The sequence below is a fragment of the Fundulus heteroclitus genome, chromosome 19 (genome assembly GCF_011125445.2).
Source record: "Fundulus heteroclitus isolate FHET01 chromosome 19, MU-UCD_Fhet_4.1, whole genome shotgun sequence".
Taxonomy (NCBI): domain Eukaryota; kingdom Metazoa; phylum Chordata; class Actinopteri; order Cyprinodontiformes; family Fundulidae; genus Fundulus; species Fundulus heteroclitus.
In genome coordinates this window covers 12,193,215-12,216,068 of record NC_046379.1, presented here as the reverse complement: position 1 = coordinate 12,216,068, position 22,854 = coordinate 12,193,215, and the positions used below count along the sequence as shown (strand labels likewise).

General features: G+C 39.1%; 2 protein-coding genes across 3 annotated transcripts in view; one reads left to right on the top strand and one right to left on the bottom strand.

The window, feature by feature from the left end:
- Nucleotides 1-19,228, top strand: part of LOC105938373 (formin-1) — a 75,331-nt gene extending 56,103 nt beyond the window's left edge. For both annotated transcript variants that reach the window (XM_036150804.1, XM_036150805.1), the window contains 4 exons: nt 4,619-4,670; nt 12,244-12,393; nt 17,016-17,097; nt 17,212-19,228. In XM_036150804.1, the coding sequence (XP_036006697.1) occupies nt 4,619-4,670; nt 12,244-12,393; nt 17,016-17,097; nt 17,212-17,256 (329 nt within the window). In that variant the 3' untranslated portion in view covers nt 17,257-19,228. The remainder of the gene's footprint in view (nt 1-4,618; nt 4,671-12,243; nt 12,394-17,015; nt 17,098-17,211) is intronic.
- A 755-nt stretch (nt 19,229-19,983) lies between these two features.
- Nucleotides 19,984-21,773, bottom strand: grem1b (gremlin 1b). The gene is made up of 2 exons (XM_012880094.3): nt 21,459-21,773; nt 19,984-21,204 (listed from the first exon to the last, which is right to left on the bottom strand). The coding sequence occupies exon 2, from the start codon at nt 21,200-21,202 to the stop codon at nt 20,657-20,659; it is 546 nt and encodes a 181-aa protein (XP_012735548.1). The 5' UTR covers nt 21,203-21,204; nt 21,459-21,773; the 3' UTR covers nt 19,984-20,656.
- Between the last annotated feature and the right edge of the window lie 1,081 nt (nt 21,774-22,854).

Here is a 22,854-nt window from a genome sequence, read left to right as displayed (position 1 = left end):
CCAATTTTAATAGTTGAATTCAAAGCAGATTTTAATACACCAAAGAACAACTGACCCAAATACTGTTGTTATATTGCTGGACCAGAAACAGTTCTGTTTATTATTGTTAAAGAGTCAAATTAAATTATTCAAATTGTGAATTGTGAATTATTCAAATGTTAATTTTTTGGCCCTCGAGTTCCTTTGACTTGTCTATTCTGGCCCATGGACCGAAAAGTTTGGACAACCCTGCTGTGGAGGCAACTGCTGTAAATGGAGGAAAGCTCATTTTACATTTCAGGCATTTATGAGAAAGAAGGAATAAGTTGCGCAAAGCTCCTTCAAAAAACGCAAAACGGTAACAATGGACCACAAACGATGTAGAACATTTAAAATATAATGATAAAAAATAAACACTTATTTGTTTGTGCACTTTATGTAGCAGCGCAAGGCCTTTTTAGTGCAAATGACCTTCCTAATAACATTTGTAAACAACAATATAACACATTTTAAAGAAATGTGAACAATCTTAATCTTGGTGTTTTTTACACCAGGTCATCAATGCAAATTACCTTCATGAGAACATCTTCCATTTGTTTTATATATTAAACCTTATTTTTCTACCATGTTTTTTATCCAATCTGCTCTAACTGACCTGAAGAAAACTGTCAAAGATGTACACAGAGGAAGACGTGCGCATATACACACACACACACACACACACACACACACACACACACACAGAGCGTAGCCATTCTACATCACTCTATTGCATCTTTAAACTGATTCATGGCTGAGGACATGTTCATGAATCTGAGTGTGTAGAGCTAGAAATACCTTGTTTTAGGCCTCACACACAGCATTGCTTTGAGAACAGGAAGTTGTAAATATGTATGTTGCTCTGCCAGTCAGCTGGTTGGTGGAGAATCTATAAACCATAAAATGGAGCAATGCTCAGTCTTGCTATCTCACAGCCTGAATGTTGTAGAAAATCCAGTTTCCTTTTAAAATAGTTTCTTACATGTCAGTGCTTTTACTGACGTCATGTCTGGACACCTTACTGGCACTGAAAATAGCCAACTTTGAGGCTTTTTCAATCAGTAGCAGCATTCACGCCAAGAAGTGTGTTGTCAGCACATCCTGGAAGGATTCAGTATGGTGCAGTCACTTTTTTTTTGCTTCCAACTTGTTGGTCACTCTTCAGGTCCAATCAACCTGAAAATCGGCTGATACTAATCCACACAATACCAGCTTTATTCATTCATCAAGCATTTTAAACACCCACAATAGTCCAATTTTTCAGTGCATTGCTAGTTATGAGCAGCGGTTTAAAATAAATAAATAAAAGGTTTTGTTTGCTTCTGCTGCCACAACCTTATTAGAAATAGGACCTACATTGAACTGCTGCAAAGCAAAATATGTAGATTAGGTTGATTTCCTGTTTGATCGTGATTTTGTTTTACTGTCACTGTTGTTTTACTTCTAAAAAGGTGCCTTGTTTAAAAAAAAAAAAAGTCTTCTTCTTCCGCTTATCTGGGATTGGGTTGCTGGCATAGCAGCTTCAGTATGGAGACTCCGACGTCCCTCTCCCCAGCTACTTCGGCCAGCTTCTCTGGGAGGATCACAAGGCGCTCCCAGGCCAGCCGAGAGACATAGTCCCTCCAGCGTGTCCTGGGTCTTCCCCTGGGCCTCCTCCCGGTGGGACGTGCCCGGAACACCTCACCAGGGAGGCGTCCAGGAGGCATCCTGACCAGATGCCCGAGCCACCTCAACTGGCTCCTCTCGACGTGAAGGAGCAGCAGCTCTACTCTGAGTCCTCTACGAATGACCGAGCTTCTCACCCTATCTCTAAGGGAGAGCCCAGACACCTTGCAGAGAAAAGCCATTTAGGCCGCTTGTATCCGCAATCTCGTTCTTTCAGTCATGACCATAGATAATGGTAGGAATGTAGATCGACCGGTAAATTGAGAGCTTCGCCTTTTGACTCAGCTCTCTTTTCACCACGACAGACCGGTAAAGCGCCCACTTCACCGTTTATCGATCTCTCGCTCCTTTTTTCTCTCATTTGTGAACAAGACCCCGAGAGAAGGCACTCTACCCTTCTCCGGGTATATGATTTATTTCAGAGTCATTTGTGTGCTAACCCGTCCTAAAATGTTACTACTTTTTTAATCTCAAAACAAACTTCTTTTCCTGTTTTTTTATGTTTAATAACGATTCTGGGGCAATTAAGGAAAGATGATTTTATATTATACAGCCATTGCTGTTTAACAGGAATAGTAATCGTCCATGCTTATATGAAAGTGTACATTGCATGGGATTTTAATACACCGACCAATCACATTGAAGCAGGAAAAATGTATGACTCAGCTTCCTGTGAATGATACTCGCATACAGTAAATCTGAAATCCTAGTTGTGTTTCTTCAAAGCATGGAAATAGTGGACATCCTTAATGCAAAATATCTAGTAAATCTATAGGTTTCTTTAGTTGTTTAAATAAACAACATAATGTCCACAACCTTATACAATTTTGTGCACAAAGTTAAAAGTTAGCCTAATTTTTATTTTATTTTTTTCTTTAGTCAGCGTCACAATATTTGAAAGCTTGTAAAGCTGTGTTGGTTGTGATTGGCTGATTTTTCTTTCTCTCCAAATTCCCTGAAAATTATACTTTGAATGGAGAACCTGTAAAATCGATATTTAATAAGCAAGTTTACGTGAGCCCATTTCCTGAGGTGGAAGGTATAGAGGATCCGTGTTTGCTATGATTCCATGACTTCAAAAGGCTAAACAACAAGTCAGCAGCATTCACATCAAAGAGCAGCTGAGGCTGTTAAACTCTGACTCATCATTAGAAGTAAGTCTCTTATCCAGGCTCCGAAAGCCAGAAAGTCACGCTTACATACATGTGTTTTACACATGATATGACATATTACAACAAACATGAACGATCACTTAAACCCTCAGTGGAAGTGCAGCAGGAAATAATGGTGCATGTAATGAACAAATAAACGTTAAACTTCATACTCAACGTTGCTTCAGCTAGTCCTGTCATCATTTCCATGTTTGCAATATACCCTACATAGTTTGTGGCACCTGTCTGGTTTGAACAGTGTTCGGGACATATTCAAAGCTTGGGATATTGTTTTATAACTTAACCCTGCCTAAGCCATGCCACTCTGACGTGTCCAGGGTGTTTCTTGGTCTTCATGATGCTGGTTGCTGTACGCTGGATTTTACCTTGGGTTATTGGCACTTGACTACAACTTCAAGCCTCACTTTTCAGATGTTTCATAAGTAAAAAGAAATTGATGGTACTTGTATTTCTCTTTCAGTTTTACAAGTTTGCACTATTTTTGTGTTGTTAAGTGTATTGTCAGCAAAAATCCCATTAAAATACATTGAAGTTTATGTAACGTAAGAAAAGTTGCTCATATATGAATGTGTTGCACGCAGCTGTAACAATGAAACTGCTGCCATTTGTTCCAGGGAGTTGTTTTTTGTTTGTTAGGTTTTTTTTAAGCATTTTAGGTTCATAGTTCTCTAATAGATGTGGAGATGGGAAGAGTGACAATTTGTAGTTTTCTTCAGACTGTTCCTCATCTTGTTATCTAGCTGCTGGTTTAAGCAGCGGTTAAGAAAAGTGTGTCAGAGTTTTAAAGCCCTAATTTATTGTCCCTCTCAGCATGCACATCTCATAACTTTCTAGTTAGCGACTAGTGGTTTCATGTTAACACATGGAGTGGAGGAAGAGAAACTTCACACATCCCCACTCTGGGCCGCTTTCTTTTCCTCAGTTTGTCGGCTCCTGTGCCACCTCTGCAGTCACACCAGTGGGGTACCTCAGGCGCCAGCCTGACCCCCACTGAGACTAACACCATTGGTCACGGCCCCTCTCTTCTTCCCCCTCCTCCTTTTATTCCAGACATGGCCACCCCCCTCCCATCATTAGGTTTTACCCAACATACATGTAAAAAAGGCCTAAAAATAAAAGGGGTTGTTGATCGCAGGCTTTAGTTCACCTACTCCCAGAAGACCCCCAAACCTGCCTTTGAACAATTTTTTGGAGACTTCCCCCTCTTAAATCTTCAAGTAGAAAAGGTTCCCCATCATTGTAAAAAGGATGAATCTGGAAAAATGCAATAAATCTGAGATCACAGGCACTCTTTGGCCCTAGATAAATTCTTGCACCTCAGCCTGGCCCGCCGCACACATCTGCCTTGCATTTAGACACTTTTACATGGCAGGAGTCCACAAGAGCCTTTGGTTCCCAAGCTTCTCTGCTTCAGCTACAACATGCAGTTATATGCCAACACACGTACACATACGCACACAAAAAAAACACTCAACAAACAGACCACAGCTCCCCACCTCCAAAGCCCAGGCGTCACACACTCACACGTCTGAACATCAACACGTGGAGGCATGTCAAACTTTACAATGTGCTTAATAATCAGTTGGGTAACATGTTTACTGAGTCTGTCACATCTCTACCCTTAGCATTTCTTCGGTGCCCGATTCCTCCATAGATGGGAGATAAACACAGTGCCCTCTACAGGAGTTTTCGGCTGAGTCTCGTCCTCTGTTTCATGATCAGTCTAATGTTTTCCTTTTTTTTTTTTTTTTTAAATGTTGCAGCTCAAAAGGAGCATTCTGCTGAAGAGGACCGACTCAATGCAGCTCAGAAAAGGTAGGAATGAGGCCCCATGTAATGATATCAAGCTAGGGCTAATTATTTTAAGGTTATAAACCAGACCCTGTCAAATATCTGTCCTATGTTCTTCAAAACAATCCAAAGAATTTAACGATCTTTACCAGATTTAAAGGAGGAAATTAGTTTTCTGTGCACTATTGTGAACTATTTGTCAATGTTATCAAGATTTTATTTTTTATTTTTAATAAAGCTAATATCTACTCTAATGATAAAATTAAAGAAAATCTGACAAAACGAAGGTACTGCGAAAATTCTGCCCTACCACTTCAGATTTACTAATGTCTAGTTTTATGCTAAGAGAAAAAACAGGAGAAACTCAAACTCTGAGAATCATTTGGACACACCTCCATTAAAGAAAGAATTGATCACTGTGGTCTGAGTCAGACAGACTGGATGTCTGAAGGTGTGCAGTTCCAACCCTCCCATCTCTTTGCTTGGCTGACAGGGAAATCTCGGTACAAATTGCTGTTTGTTTACCCAGACAGTTGGTTCTGGCCCAAATCTTGGTGGTTCCTCACGTTGAACATGGAACAAGATTAGATATGAAGCAAAACACTATTAAAGGAAGTCAGTAAGGGGCGTGGAGCACAGGTCCACTGTGTAGGAAAAACAAAAGAAAGTCTTGCAGGAACTCCACACTAAATTAGAGGAAACACAGCAACGTGTAGAGAGCAATAAAACATTGATCACAAAAGCCAAATCGTAAAAGGTTATTTGGGTCTCTCTGACCGGGTTGGGTACTTTTTGCTGGTTCTCTTACGACAGTTCTGGCGCCGAAATCAGCTGACGAGTCCTGATGGTTCTGAGACTTTCTATTAATCATTTCTTGATCTTCATCCTAATGATGAACTTGTTGAAAATACAACCGTTTAATGCTCCCACAGTGTTAACCTGAAAATTCAATGCATGATTACTTTATTTCAAACTAAAAAGTGCTTTGTTATTCTGTTCTCCAATCACTCTGGTACCTTAGCATCCTATTAATGTGACTTTAAATCATTGCAGTGGTATGTAGGGAAATCTTTGAGGTTGTGAAACTTTTTTTAAACCTTGATTGACCCTGAAATCTATAACCAACCAATACAGAGTACAGATTAGATTCTTTTAGGAAATAAAAATCGCTTTTTTAGACTTCTGAGAGATTTTGAAGCTGTTCATAAATTAAATCTTTGTTTTGAGTAAAATGTTTTGAAGTTCATTTCACATTAACTATAGCAGCCGAGCAGCATTAGTGTTGCATCTTTTTTACCTGTTTTATTTCTTTTCACTTAAATAATCATAAGGCAATATAATTTAGCTTGATTAGTAATGCAATTCATTCTTGACTACATTGATTACTAATTCTGATGAATGCTTTTTGTCATCTTTAAAGCTTAATTATTTGTGACTAATTCTAAATAACTTTCAAACCTGAGAAATGTATAGAAATCTCCTCACACTTTATTTAATGTCAAATCAGAATCAGAAATACTTTAATAATCCCAGAGGGAAATTACTGAATTCCTCGCTGTCAGACACAAATCTCCCATCTTCTAAATTGTAACGTTTTAGGAGATTGGGGAGGGGGAAATCTCATGTCTTAAATGTATGTGAAATGTAAATTCACAGTATTTTGCACTAAATATTGGAACCACAGAGAGTGGTGAAGGCTAAACAATGGAGTTGATTCCCACAAGAAGACATCAAATGACTAAAGATGGAGACTATTTGCAACAAAGATTTCTCAGTGGCGAAGAAAAGAACTCCTGATTTGGATTAAGTATGAGATTTTTGAACATTTATCACAGTTTAATGCAGCTCAGTCATGTTGCAGGCAGCTTACAGAGAGCGTATTGGAAACATGGCATAGCTCCACTTTGTTGTTAACATAGCTGCTATCTGATAACACAAATGTTTAATATTTGTTTAACTGATATTGTCAGGAGCTGATAAAGTTTCTAGAAAGTTAAAGGGGCTTCTTCGTATTTATCTGCCGGAATGAAATTAACTGGAAAGGTATTGGAGCGTTTGAGTACCACATTCAGTATACACCTGCGCTAACTTCTAGGTTTGTTAGAGTTTACTGTAAGGATAAATAAGCACACGTCATGTCTGAGAGAAGCACCGCATAAACCTGGATGCCCCAAGCCTCCTCCGCTGCAGTTCCTGTCGTTCTTATCTGCTGCATTTTACCCAGAAGACTCCCAAAAGTCTTCCCACGAAGCATCTTGATTTATGGGTTTCAGACACGCCGAGCTTGCTTGTCTGAGCAGAATCCTCTCTGCAAGATTTCATATTGGAAAAAGATGGTGGAGCAGACAAACAAAGCAAATGGATTATTTTGGTCTCGTTTGGATAGAGAGCAGGTTTGTTTGCTTTATATCCTAACCCTCCAACTTTCAAAATAAATCATGACAGCGCATAAAGAAGAGGGTGAAAGACGCCGGACATGAGAAAATGGAACCTGTAAACAGTAAAACAAAAGAAGAAGGAAATTTGATTGCTTTGGACAACCTCATAACTCAACGAGCGTCTTTGAACAGCTCTGCTTCTTGTTGCTGTTTTGAGCCAAGATGATCTCTAATGGATGGCTACACCTCTCAGCGTCTTCCTCCCTCCCTCACCCTGGGGTGATATTTCTATCCACTGAACCGGACTGAAATGTGAGCGTGCATGCGTCTGTGCGCGATTGACCCAACTGTAATGAAGGTGTTGAACTTGGAGGCGAATATTGATCAAAAGGCCCCCACAGCTAACGGCACCTTTGCTTTTAATGAACTTTTCCTTTATCTTCACCTAAAGAGAGGGTGAGGGGCTGCCTGACTGGTAGAACAAGAGGGAGGCAGGGGTCTTTCTTTCTCTGGTTCCCACAGAGCCACCCCATAAAAGTGACACGCTTTCTGATGAATATGAGTGTCAGTGGGCACTCTGGGCCCTGGGTGGGCTCTCACATCTGCGCTGGATGAGCGGTTCTCGAGCAAACCGCAGCGGTGACAAAATTACAGCTAAATGAAAAAGAGAACAGGTCTTTTGCAGCAAACTCATACATTAGGCTCAACCTGATGGTCCGAGCTGCACGCATGGGTGGGAAATATTAATCAGGATAAAAGTACAATGTGTCAGACCACAGTCTGTGGTTAGTGCCTTAGTAAAATACAAACTGGATAAGATAAGATAAGATAGGCTTTATTGATCTCACATTGGAGAAATTCACTTGCCACATCAGCTCATTAGTCAATAATCAGAAGAAGGTGCAAAAGTAGGAAAGGTGCATCAGTTATATACAGTTGTACTTCATATAATTATATACTCTTATATGGTCTACACTAGGCAATTTTCTTAATTTACATGCATCATGATTTTGTGGATTACATTAACTATTAACTCATTTCTGCATTTTGTCTCGTTTTAAATTCACTTCATGAATCAAGTTATTTTAAAATGATCTGATCCTCTATTCAATATATTTTTGGCATGAGGTGGATGTGTTTATTTTTTTTTTCCGCAGTACGCCCAGAATGCTGAAAATAACAAATAACTCGTAATGATTTTTATTGGAAAAGTAATTAAGGATCCCACTGTTTGCAGAATTATTTTCTGTTTTTGCAGTTATGATTACGGTGTATAACATTACTGTCAACTTTCTTGTCAGAAAAACTCAATATTTATATGTACGTTTATATTTGACAAGTTTTAAGCCTTTGTCAAAATAGTAAACAAGAGAAATAAATGTCTATTGCTGTCATTTTTGCTATACATCTACATGTATGTTTACCACTAATTAAGCACAAAATAGTTTATACATCAAATATTTTGTAATCCCATCCACAACCATCAATATCCAAGAAACTTGGATAGATTGAATTGTAATAGCATTTAGTTTCTCTTTGGGATTAATAAAGGGGTTTTGAATAAAATGTACATAATACTATGTAAATTCTATGCAATACAATAAGCATCTAGTAAATGTTAAAAATAAACATAAATGAATAGGTTTGATATACAAGAACAATACATCTCAGATCTCAATAAATTTCAGTAATGTAAAGAAAATCATAAAAGAAATATATATATATAGTTAATTTTAAAGACTTAAAGCTGAACTTGACTTCAGAAAAGTAGAATATAAAACACCAGCAAAAAAATTGTTTTTGATACATAAGTGTTATGTTTTGACTGCTGTCTCCTCTTATCACTTAAACTAGCATTTTAAGTGATAAAGAATCACTTAAAGAAGTGATAAAGAAGAGGATAAAGAATTAATTGTTTGAATTGAGAAATCAGAAAACAATTGGTCAATATCCTGGCTATTTTTTTCTGTTAAAATGAAATAAAATTTTGTTTTAAAAAAATAAAATTCTGTTAAAAAATGTTTAACTCTTTTTTTTTGTTTGTTTTTTAAACTGAGGTTTCATGTCCTCCTGCATGGCTCCGAAAATGTTAAACAATACCAATCTGAGTGTCTGTATTTATTTTAACATTTCTAGATTATGCAGCTACACAAGATCATATTTTGGTATTTTATCTTCTTTGATCTTAATCTTGTTGTGCAAGATTATGCATTGTGTCTTGGAATCATATTCATACCCCTCTATTTATTAACTGGGAGACTTCCCAAAGTAGCCGGCTTCTCTGGCTTTTATTAAAGGGTATCGGAGAAAAGGAGGTTGAATGAAAATGCAGGCCACACTTTTAAGAAATATACTGTATTTGAACCAAATGTTGATGGGGGTATGAATACTTTTATAAGGCATTATGTTGCCCGCTTCAAAGAAGCAGGAGCTGCACAGAATTAATAGAGATAGAGATGTTTTGTTCTGTTTAAAAAAACAACAACTAAATACTTCAAACTAAACTGCCCTAAGCTGTTTACACTTAATGAGTATTATATCTCTACCAAGTAAATTTCCTGTTTGATCATTAGTTGGCCTTCACCTCAACATGCAGACCTAATTTGTCTCCTCCGTGTTTGCGTCTCCGCTGGTGTTTTTTGTTGTTTTTTTCCCCCCTCAGTTCTGTCTCATTAAGTTTCCTTCTCCACCATCACGCTCAATTTCATTTGGCCCCGGTGGCACCTCTGCAGTCACCGTACGGCTACGGTTTCGGTCGGCGCAGGCTAGTGTGTTACATTTCACTGTGGGCTTACGCGATGAAATCGGCCTCTGATCCGCACTTGCACCGAGTCAGCCAACAACATGCTGTTTACGTCTGTGATCCTTTTTTACCGAGGAAACAAAGGAATGCAAAGAGTTGCCTGTTTAAACCTCCCCCCCCCCCCCCCCCCCCCCCCCCCGATTCTCCTGACTGCCCAGAGTTTTGTTATGGTTCCTTTTTTTTATATAGTTGTCAGGGAGGAATGCTGGCAGCGGGCATTGCAGTAACCCTTCTCACGGCAATTGCTTTATTGTATAGACTACACAAGCCTAGGTGTTTTTGCTTTGTTTGTGTGGGCACTTGCAAATAACATAGGGCTGTATCGCGTGACATGTTTTTATTTTTTTTAATTACATCTGTTTTATGCTTTGTTTTAATGATTGCACAGGAGGCTAAAAGCAAAACCTCGTAGCTTGATTTGTGCAAGCTTTGACATGATGACCCAGGGTCAGGAGAGGAGCTGACAGAGAAGAGTTCCTGTTCGTCATGGCAGGGCAGGCCAGCTGCAACGAAGCTACCTGTGACGGTCATCTGTTTGGTCAATCCGAGCATCTCAGAGCTGACGTTCTTCTATCTCCGTGCGCAGGATGATATAAGGCGCAGCCCTGACAAAGTAACGAAAACATAAAGCAGGCTTCTGCAGAAATTTCCGCATTGGACCAGCTTTTGAAATAGCCACCTAGCATCTGGAGGTCGGGGTCTACCTGAGTGTCAGAGTGACAAGAAGCATTCTTTGAATGATGGACCTCTTTTATGATACCCCATGACAGGCCCAGCTTGAAAATGTCTTTCATGTTTTGGTCTGTAGAGAGAATCTGAAGCGGAACACAGCTTTTCATGGCATGTGTGCCACTGAGAGCCTTGTGAGGCCTTCAGATACAGTTACATTTGGCTTAATATGAGAAGCAGAATACATATTTAGGCTTTGCCTCGAGCCTTTTTGTGGTTTTGTGTCTCATTGAAATTGTTGACTGACAGGGAGTAGGCTTTTGGGGACTTTTTATTGGTTTTACCATTGTGTGTGTAGGCTACGTATTTTAGCTGCCTAGATCTTAACAGTCCGTTTAAGGCTGTGGAAGTCAATGCAATAACTGAGCTATGGCTGCCACTTTTCTGTGGCCCAGCAGGATTTAAATATTTGTATTTGATATTTTTTTGCTTTATTTTTAGACATATAAACTTTTTTACATATGAACGATTTATTTAACTAATTATGATTTCTCATTAAGAACTATTAAAAAATAATAAAAAGTATTTGTTTTACTTTTGTGGATTAATTAGAAATCAATTTTTTTTGAAGAATAATAAATTTTATTATTTCCTTATAAAACAGACCTATGTTAAAGAGCTAAATTAGGTTATGGGACAAAAGTCTCTAGAAAATAAACAAAGAATAGTGTAAGCTTATGTTCTAGAGATGCTTCCAACACCAATGTTTTCTGATCCAGTGGATAGTGGATTTCAGAACGTAGCAGTAGTTTGATTATGAAAAAAAAATACTAATGCTGTCAACTCTTTAGCTTTATTAAGTTGTAAAAGTGGGCACAATAATCTTTAAAAGCCACTACATTCAGCTACAAAATCTCTCCGTAACATCATCTGGTTAACGGTCAGTCATTGTTTATGAGCAGAGCTGTAAGCATGTGTGTCAGAGCTGTCATGTCTCACTTAATGAACCTAAATAAACAGCTGACATAGAACATAGACTTCCCTTTATAGAAACATTTGCACTTTTTTAACGGTCCTTGACGCCAGTTTTTAAATTAAAGGCTACTTATTTTCTTTCCCATACAGATTACAATTGGCCAGTATGTAAAATGAGTTATCCTCTATTTTCCGCAGTTGCCTCTATAGGCTCCATTAGTCAGTTCATGAGAGAGGGATTGGGGCCAAATTCTCTGGGTGTGGGTGTGACGCTCTGGCACTCTTGTTCACCTGGCTACCTTGTTGAATCTCCTATGTAATCGATGCATTAGCGAGAGAACATGAGCTAACTTTAATACTTATAACTTTTCTTACAAAGACATTACACCAGTAAACAAAAAAACAGTGCAGTCACACTGGTGCCATTTAAATTTTTCACCAATGGGGGCAAACTTGTGAAAAAACTGCAGTATGGTCCTTTAATACACCTTGTTATCACTGAATATATCAAATACTGCAGTCCTCTTCTCTCAGTAACAACCTCCACACCGAAGAGTGTGGTATTTAGTGTAACCTTGTTGTGCGTGTGATGCCAAATTTGCTGATCTGTAATTTATTTTTTGGATTGTTTTGATCAATGTGAAATCGGCTTATGCCAGTCACCATCCAATTTCTTGGTGCATGTCTAGTTTAAAATTACGAGGGGCTCACCACAGATCATGTCAAAGATCTTGTGCATCTGTTTGAACCTCTGTCATGTTTCCCTCTGCAGTTTCCAGGACGTGGTGAATTATTTCGGTATAAAGCCAAAGCCTGGTGAGAAAGAAGTCACTCCAAATTACGTCTTTATGCTCTGGTTTGAATTCTGCAACGACTTCAAGAGCTCCTGGATACGACAAAGCAAGAACATCTCCAAGGAGAGGTGAGGTGGACTTTTGGTGCACAGTTGTACCCCACATTTCTTTTATGGTGGAGATAAAGTGTAAGAGGGTGGAAGAACAAGCATTGCATGGGTTTTGCTCCGAAGATGAAAGGGAAATGACACGTTTAAAATGTTTCTCTCATCAGTCCTCCTGAATATTTAATTGATATGATTATATTGTTGCTTTAACAAAGATAATTCATGACACGCAGTAATCCGGAGTGTGCATGCCATGAAACTTAATTTCTTGTACCTGCCATCGTAGATCTTCAGAACACACCAAGAGGAATCCTACTTAATCTGGAGGGACAGACTATTGTTGTATAACAAGACCCTCCGCAGAGTTAGAGTAGCATATTTTTCATCATTAATTGAAGAGAATAAAAATAATCCTAGATTTCTCTTTAGTACAGTTGCCAAACTTACCCAGAGCCACAGCTCTGTTGATCCATCCATTCCCTTAGCTCTTAGTAGTAATGATTTTATGGGATTCTTCATAAATAAAATTGATGCCATTAAAAATAAAATAATTGGCATCCTCCCAAACATGATTACCTCGTCCTCAGTAAGTGAGGCAGCATTGGAGGAATCTTTAGAATCTGCGCAGTGTTTGAACTGTTTAGAAGCAGTAGAGCTTTCTGAGCTATCTAAAATTTTAGCTTTATCTAAACCTTCTACCTGTATGTTAGACCCAATCCCAACCAAGTTGTTTAAGGAGATATTCCCTTTGATCAGTGGCACTATTTTAGACATGATTAATCTATCCTTAGTAAATGGATATGTACCACAGGTTTTGAAAGTAGCTGTTATTAAACCTTTACTTAAGAAACCTTCTCTTGATCAAGATGAGTTAGTAAATTACAGACCTATATCTAATCTTCTTTTCTTATCTAAAATTCTTGAGAAAGTAGTTGCTAATCAACTTTGTGAACATTTACAAAGTAATGACCTACTTGAGGAGTTTCAGTCAGGCTTCAGAGCTCATCATAGCACTGAAACAGCTCTGGTGAAGGTCACTAATGATATTCTCATGGCCTCAGATAATGGACTTGTGTCTATACTTGTCCTGTTAGATCTCAGTGCTGCGTTTGATACAGTTGATCACAATATTCTCCTACAAAGACTTGAACATACTGTAGGGATTAAGGGGAAAGCATTAGGCTGGTTTAAATCTTATCTGTCAGACAGATTCCAATTTGTTCATGTTAATAATAAATCTTCCTCAAACTCTAGGGTCACCTGTGGAGTACCACAGGGTTCAGTCCTTGGACCAATTCTCTTTACTATATATATGCTTCCGATTGGCAAAATTATCAGACAGCATGGGATTAATTTCCACTGTTATGCTGATGATACTCAGCTATATTTATCCATAAATCCTGATGAATCCAATCAATTACTTCGACTGCAGTCATGTCTTGATGACATCAAAAGCTGGATGACTTTAAATTTCCTGCATCTAAATTCTGACAAGACCGAAGTTTTAATCTTTGGGCCAGAGTCCTCAAAAAATAAACTTCTTAACCAATCACTTAATCTGGGTGGCATTAACCTGGCCTCTGGTAATAAAGTAAAAAATCTTGGTGTTATTTTTGACCAAGACATGTCATTTAAATCCCATATTAAACAGGTTTCCAGAGTTTCCTTTTTTCACCTCCGGAATATCGCCAAAATTAGAAACATTCTGTCCAGGAGTGATGCTGAAAAACTGGTCCATGCATTTGTTACTTCAAGGCTGGACTATTGTAATTCTTTACTATCAGGAAGTCCACAAAATGCAGTTCAAAGCCTTCAGCTGATCCAAAATGCTGCAGCAAGAGTTCTGATGAAAATCAACAAGAGGGATCATATTTCTCCAATTTTAGCTTCCCTTCATTGGCTTCCTGTTAAATCAAGAATAGAATTTAAAATTCTTCTTCTAACGTATAAAGCCCTTAATAATCAAGCTCCATCATATATCAGAGCTCTGATTACCCCGTATGTTCCTAACAGAGCACTTCGCTCTCAGACTGCAGGTCTGCTGGTGGTTCCTAGAGTCTCTAAAAGTAGAATGGGAGGCAGATCCTTTAGCTATCAGGCTCCTCTCCTGTGGAACCAACTCCCAGTTTTGGTCCGTGAGGCAGACACCCTGTCTACTTTTAAGACTAGGCTTAAAACTTTTCTTTTTGACAAAAATTATAACTAGTGACTCATGTTACTCTCAGCTACCTTTATAGTTTTACTGCTATAGGCTTAGGTTACTGGAGTATATCAGGATCTAATTTTCTCACTATATTGAGTTCTACTGTTCTTCAATTATGCATTAAGTGTTGTCATTTCTGCTTTATCTTTCTGTTCTCTCTCTTTTCTCTTCATAGTAGGTACACCTGGTCTGGCGTTCTGTTAACTTTGACATCATCCAGAGAAGACGACTCACCTGCTACTACCATCTAATGTAGAACAGATTACTAGATCAATGTGTGCTTCTGTGCTTTTTTGTTTCTCTTGTTGTGTCTCTGTTCTGTCTTCTGTAACCCCAGTCGGTCGAGGCAGATGACCGTTCATACTGAGCCCGGTTCTGCCGGAGGTTTTTTTTCCCGTTAATGGGTGGTTTTTCTTCCCACTGTCGCTTCATGCTTGCTCAGTATGAGGGATTGCAGCAAAGCCATGTACAATGCAGATGACTCTTCCTGTGGCTCTACGGTTCCCCAGGAGTGAATGCTGCTTGTCGGGACTTTGATGCAATCAACTGGTTTCCTTATATAGGAAATTTTTGACCAATCTGTATAATCTGACCCAATCTGTATAATATGATTGAACTTGACTTTGTAAAGTGCCTTGAGATGACATGTTTCATGATTTGGCGCTATATAAATAAAATTGAATTGAATTGAATTGAATTGAACATCTCAAATTAGCCCAAACAAGTTGCAATTAATTCAAAGAGGGTACACCGTTAAAGAAAAGGCAGATGGAAGTAGCTGAGGCTTTAGTCCTGTTTCTTTAGGACAGGAACCTGAATTTATGATCTTTCCTCTGACCTGAGGCGTCTATTTTGGGGGTTGAAGGTGAGGAGGGGGCATTCCACAGACCCTCCTGGCTGCCGCCTGTCTTTACTGGCCTGTAGCCTTTAAAAAGACGGCGCATCGAGGGAGGACTGATGAACTCGGTAATGATGCTGGGCATCCAGCCTGAAGGCTCACAGAAACAACTTGCAGCTTTTAAAGGGAAGCAGAGAATAAACTCTGTCCAAACAAACGTTCAGGCTGTGCTGTTAGGTATCATGTCGAGTCCTCTTCATTTTGTGTGACATCAAGGAGATTTTCATTGCCCCATCACGGGTCCATGTGCTCCGTCTTAATTGCAATCGTGTATCACGTTACTTACAGCTGATTGTGCTTATGTACAATTAACTTTATTTTAAATACTGTTTGCGCACTCATAAAAAACCAAGGGGCTTTTTAAAGGCTTCCTCATTATCTCATCAAACCACTGTCATTCTCAACGGCTTCTCACTTAAAGAGACTTTCACTGACCTCAAACTCAGACGAGGATCCGTATGTGGGTTTTGCCCCAGTGATTTACCTGCAGTGTCTTGGAAAAGTGAACTTCTTACATTTTGTTGCCTTACAAATTTAAATGTTGAACTGGCCGATATGGGGGGAAAAAATATTTTTTTTTTTTGCTGTATTGAACAGTATTGTTTCTGTTCCAATCCAAATTTAACATGAGTAATAAACATTAATAAGAACTAATGAGATTTATTTTCAAAAATGAAAAAACACCGAACACTGGAAAAATGGTTCATAACGTTCACTTCTTTTTCTTTTACAAATGAGTCTGAAAAGTCTGCCATGCATTTGTATCCAGGCTAAACTGACAAGCCCATGGTAACTGTGGAGGAGCTGCAGAGATGCACAGCTCAGGTGATTGAAACAGTGGAGATAACAGTTAGACGTCTACTCAGTAAAGGTGGATGTTATGGAAGAGTGGAAGGAAAACAGTGAGCAGTTGCAATTTACCACATGTCATCTCACTGACACGGCAACTTTGACGTTGGTAGTCTGGTCAGATAAGGACAAAATTAAAAAGTTTAGGCCTGCTAGCAAAACACTTTGTGTGGAGAAAATCTGAACTAGCATATCACCATTAAACAAGGTTGTGGCAGATTCATGCGGTGACGGTTCTTTTCTTCAGCAGGAACAGGGAAGGTTGTCAGAGTTGATAGGAAGATGCATGGAGCTACATAGTGTTCAGGGTAATACTGGAATAAAACCTGTTACAGATTGCAAGAGCTTTCTGGGTGAAGGGTTGCCTTCCAGCAGGGCAATGGACCTAAACACACAGCCAACGCTGCAATGGAAAGGGTTGAAAATTAATATATTATAATAAAATGGCCTAGTCAAAGTCCAGAACTAAATCCAAGAGAGAATGTGGGAAGATCTGAAAATTAATGTTCAGAGAGGCGATCCATTCAATTTGACTGAGCTTGAGCTATAGAGAAATCAATTATTTTTCAAATCACTGGACGTGTTTCCCAAAGAACACCTTAAAGAGAAGTTTCTCCTCCATATATCAAGTTTTAAATGGCCTGATAATTTATAATCATTGCATGTATTTGTGTGTGTTTGTTTTTCCCAAAGGCTGAAGGAAGCTCAAGAGAACATCAAAAAAATCACAGCAGAAAAACGAGTGGAAACCAAAAAGATTAATGCCAACAGCCTGGTAAGCAGCGATACTTATTCACCCTCGGCAGTGGAGTTTCCTAAACGCTGCCTCTCTCTCTTGCGTCAGCGCTGAAATCAATACCCTTAATCTTTGTGTCGCTGTTGCCAACAGAAAGAGAGGTTGCGGCAGAAGGAAGCCAACGTGCCGTCCAGCTGAGGGAAACGAGTGGCAAGGCAGAAGAGGAAAGGTCGCTGCGAGGAAGCGAGCAGGCCCCGTCCATTTTACATTTACCACCTGCCTCACAATACACCCCAAGAAGACTTACTGTTGTGTCTTTGCTCCGCTAACGGCACCTTCAGCCCAAATCCTCCACACTTCTCCCTACCTCCATGGTCAGCTTTCTTTTTTTTTCTTTTTTCTTTTTTTTGCTCAACTCCTGCAGTGGGAACCCACATCCAACACTGCTGAAGTGATGGGACTCTAGAAGGCCAAAGGTTGACCTCATTCATCCGGCATGCCACGACCTCTGATTGCCCAGCTTGGGATAGGTTTCCAGGGTTCACTGGGATTCTCAGAAAGCTCCGCAAGCTTTCCTCCTGGATCTCCAGAAGTCGAGGATTGTCACTTTTCTAAATTTTATCAGACAGCTTACAGGAGAAACTGAAAATGCTCTGACAAACTCACAGCTTCTAAGCCCCCGGCGGTGTTGTAGGAACTAATTCCGCTTCCTGTGTCTGTCTTCTCAGAGGTAAATCCCTGTTGACAAAACACATCTTTCTTTCTCAGAGCAGGAAGCTAGCAGCGTCTTTTTCAGTGGGGCAACGTCTTTGATTGACCCCCCCACCTCATTAAAAATAACTCTCACCAGTGTTGTTTGGTGATCTGCAGGGACCGGGCATCTTCTGAGCAAGACATGGACTCCTGAAGTGTAGATTGCTGTGTACAAGTTGTGTGCAAGAGTCCAGGCGGTTCGCTTTGTTGTGTGTTGCTCTGCACCAGACTGAGCTCCGCTGGGTGACGTCCAGAGGCGAACGGCAGCTGGCAGCGAGCCTGCCGCGCAGCCTCGGCCTCCTAACACACACACACAAAGTCGTAAAAAAACACCAGAGCTCAACATCTCCTAGCTGCACGCTTGCTTGCGATATTAAAAAAAGAGGAAGGAAATGTATATCACAATGTGCTCTGCACAGTTTTAAGCACTTTCCCGCTTGCAGTAGCTGTACGCCGTAGCACTCCACTCTTATGATGCCTGCGAGCATTCTGTTCAGCCTGCTTGCACTCCTATTTTTGCACCTCTTTTTCTATGCAAGGACATTATCTTTAATGATTCTAAATGTAATGTCATAAAGTCATGTCAGAATAGAAGATCTATTTTAAAAGTAGTTTTAAAAACGAGTTATGTGTACAAACGTGCGACGCAACTTTTTTGTCACGTTCTTAAACAATCAATATTCCATGCCAAAAAACATCGGCTTTAGTGCTTCTTGAGCTTGCCTTCGTATTGTAAGTTTGTTGATAAATTAGAAGAAGAATATATTTTCACATGGATGCTACCTGTATGTTGTGCATATTTGAAGCAGAAAGTAAACAAAGCTGCCTTCGATGCTCAGATTTGTGCTGCTAGGGTTGTGTTTTGCGTAATGAAGACAGAAGATGACCTCAGACGAACTTCCATTAATAGGATTCTCCATTTCCCTTCGTACCCTCTGTACTTTGTTTTACAGGTGTCGTTTATTTTTGTATGGGAAGTCTAAAGCCTTTAACGGTTTTATGTTTCTTAAGGTGGCGAGGGAAATAAAATAGGAGCTGACGCTAAGGACTTGTAGCTTGTATACTGACTTATTGTCAGCAGTTCTTTATGTAGATGCGTTTTTTTTTTTATGGAATTGTTTTAAATTTCAAGAACATACTCCTAAATGCCAAAAGAAGCCATTTAGGTGAAGAAGTGCAATCTGAAAGACGTTGAAACTACTTCATTACATTTTTTTTTCTGCTGTCAGTTCCATTACAAAGGCCTGTACTGCGTAAAACTCATACCTTGAATCATCAGACGGGTTTGATCATTCTTAAAACTGCTGGACAGTAAAATGAATTGTGAGTCAGAATAAGGTCTGGCAGTAGAACTTTGTTTTTCACATCTAAAATTGCTTCCTTTGAATCTGAAATAAAAAAAATTGTATTTCAACAAGATCAATTTGTCTCTTTTTCACAAATGTATTTTTGAAGAGGTGGAGCGTAAACCAATTTGCTTGAGGACTTGAGGACAGACTAATAAAACAAATGCATCTTGTTTTTCTTTTAGACCCATTTGGGTAGGGCTGCACAATGTATTGCAAACATATCCCAGTTTCAGTATTAGCATATGCAGTATTGATATTGCAAAGGACAGTCATCTTCCAAGTGTCAAAAAGTCATAGTTTGCGCCTCAAATAGATATTTAGCCTTTAAATGCAGCAAATGCCCAAGATTCAAAAAGTAACAAGACAGATAAGAAATCATCTCAGATCAATTAAAAATGTAATCAATAGATTATTTTCTCATGAAATCAATTATTCTTGGATTTCAGGGAAAAATATCAAGGTTTTTGTGGTTGGCCAATAACTAAAAACAAATTACAAAAGTTTTGTTGAAATAAACTTTTTGCCTCAATTGCATGAAGGAACCAAGAATCTTGGTTAAATTATGCATGTTAAGAATGTATCGACACAATCTTCACTTGTAAAGTAGATTACTCTTGAATTTAAAACTAAAACTCTAAGGTCTGCAGTAAGCAGACTTAGGCCAATTACTTTTATAAAAGTGATGAAGTTGTGTTGCAGTAATAAAACTTTGCATCATCATAATGAAGCCGCTGGAAGCGTAAATTACCCAAACTAAAAACGATTAACATGTTTCTCAGAAGATATTGCCAGTTACAAGAATTGCAAGAATTGTGAACATTAGTTTATTGAGTTTTAATAGATAATTTAATCAAAAGGAATAAACAAACAGGTTAAATCAAAACGGCTTTACATTTTAAAACCATATAGTCTCAATACTAACCCAATACTGTACAATAGTTTTATAAAACTGAGTCTGTTTTACTTTGAATGATTTTTAAATAGACTCCAGACATTAAAAAAATGAAATATTTTACCAGTAAGCTTCGAAATTCACAGAAATCAGTTAGGTTAACCTCAAAAGATTCTTGAAATGTCGAAATAAAAATAATAACAATAATCACATTTTCATTACAAATATCCATTTATCAAACTCCACACAGTGGAAACATCCAGTTCTAGAAACATAATGTGTTAAATACAGGATTGGTTTGGGGAGGACTGTGATTGGAGTGGTGAAACAGAATTGTTGCAGTCCTGACTCAAGTAAGGAAGCCGTGCGAAAAAGAAAAAAAAGAGATGTGCCCGTTTGGAGTAAGCGTTTCCGTGCAGTGTTTTTTTATTATTATTATTTATTTAACTAACAAGGAGTAAAACGTTTTTGCTCAATGTTGCATGTCAGGTTTTTTGTTTTTTTGTGCAAGAGGAGAATATTCAAAAACGTCCTTGTACATCTCTAGATGGAGACTGGCGCTTGTTTTCTCTACCAACCCCGTCTGCGGATCATTGCAGCGTGTTCAGTCCAGGTCTATGGAGACACAGCGGCACTGCTTGACGCGCTGGATGCGCTTCTTCTTGGTGGGAGGCTGCTGGTCCGGACAGTTCAAGGTAAAAGTCAGGGAGGTGAACCGCTTCGGTTTGCAAAACGAGCAGGACTGGAAGGCGCCCTCCTCCCTGCGGATGTGCCTGGGGATGTAGAAAGAGTTGCACTGTCCGTAGCAGAAGCGGTTGATGATGGTTCGGCTGACGCAGCCCTCCTCGTGGATCGTCTGCTTGAGAGGCTGCGTTTTGCACCAGTCCCGTTTCAAATACTGGCGCTCCGTCACATGCAGAGCCTCCTGGCTGGACTCCAGCACCTCGTCGGCCGGTGAGGATGAGCCTGGCCTCTGGGACCTGGGACCCGTTTGCTGGGGCTGGGGCTGCTGCTCGGATTCGTTCGGGTTGTTTTTGTCAGGATGAGGAATGGCCCCTTGCGAGGCTCGGTTTCTTTTTGAATCCACGTGAGATGACAGCATCCCGATGATGAAAACCATACTGCACAGAGTATGCGCTGAGACAGCCATCCCTGGAAAGGATAAATAAATAAAAAAATCATCTCTGGTAAAGTTGTGCACACATTATAAGGTTTTTACGCAGCGTAAAAGCGCACTGATTTCTTTTTGGGGGGGGTTGAAAGCACAAAAATAAGAGAAAGAGCAGTTTGAATTATCTTCTTACACATACATGTCTGTTGGTTTAGCCAATCTGAATGCAAAATATGCCCCGTTATCAGCAAACATCCACTAATCTAAATGTTAGAGGTAGGCTATAGTTGCATACCTGGGCGATTCTCCAAATTCTTCAAGAGGAATGATGTGATCCCGTCAGTCGTTCGCCGCTCTTGCACCTACAGAAGTTGCCTGGACTCTTGTGGTACTCTGAATAACTGGGAGACAACGCGCTCCATAGACGGGGGCCAACGTGGGGGTTTAATACAAATTGCTCCAGCGCCTGACTGTCTCCCTTTTAAATGTCTGCCAGCTGAGATGTGCACAACAGTTATTGGCTGAGCGCGTTGTGGAGAAAATCAAGACAATCCGCCCCCTCAACACTTCCCTGAACCCGCTTCAAGAGAGCAGAACACCGAGGGGTACCGAGGACAGAGGGGAAGGAAGATGTAGGAGAGGAGGAGCAAAAATAAAGTATGCCGAAGTGGAAAAAGTGAAAGTAGCCTTCTTTTGATAAACCATTATTATTACATGCATTTTGGAATGGTATATCCTCATAAAGCACCACACCTGTAATTCCTTTCAGCTGGAAGTCTCTAAATTCCCTATAATTTTTCCAAAGAGTCCAATAATTACTGAGATTCAATAGTTTGGTAATCATCACATTTGTGTGTAATGTATTCTTACTTTGTCTTTAAACATTAACAAACTGCTTTAATGTTTTAATTATTAATATTATTTAAAAATCTCTTCCCGATTATGAGGGTCACATTTAAGGTCTTTATAGCCACTGTAACCTTTAAAATCACTGTAATAAGAGTCAAAAGAGTAGTGTGAAATTGTTTAAATCAAGTACAAATGGGACCAACAATTTAAAGCAAACTATAACTTGGGAACACAAGTATAAAAATGGGAAAATGGCATTTGACGAAGAGCTGATACAATCATTTGTGGAATTTTAAATATTTTATATTGAGGCAAATCAACTAGTACGACTGTTAAGTTTATTCAAGTTATCTTTTGTATGGTGTACCAGATAACGAAACATGTTATGTTCACTGTAAGATTAGACCTGTGTGATTAAAAATATAAGGAATTTAAATGATTTATAAATATTACTCTGTGTTTTCAGTTTGAGAAAACTTGCACTACTGGTAATAATAATATTAATCATTTGTAACTGCAATACAGGGTTCCTTCATGACTGTCAAAAATCCATATATTTTTTCCAGACTCGAATTTCCAAAGTTCTGAGGGATTTTTTTTTTAAATCTTGACTGTTTAAATATCAGTGGTCGTTCTATGTTTTAATGATATCTCTACAGTGGTCAGTCTATAAAAAGAGAATCTGCAAAAAGAGAAAGAAATAATGAAAGATTCAAAGAAATAATGAGGGAAATATTTGGGCAAAAATTGAAAATGGAGTGAAAAGATGGTTTAGGGAAGGAAAGTCTGAAGGAACAAAAAAAGGAAAAGAATAATAGTCTAGAAACAACTATTCCCACTCT

Coding starts and splice junctions, on each gene's coding strand:
- grem1b (XM_012880094.3), bottom strand. CDS start 21,202: ATGGCTGTCTCAGCGCATACTCTGTGCAGTATGGTTTTCATCATCGGG.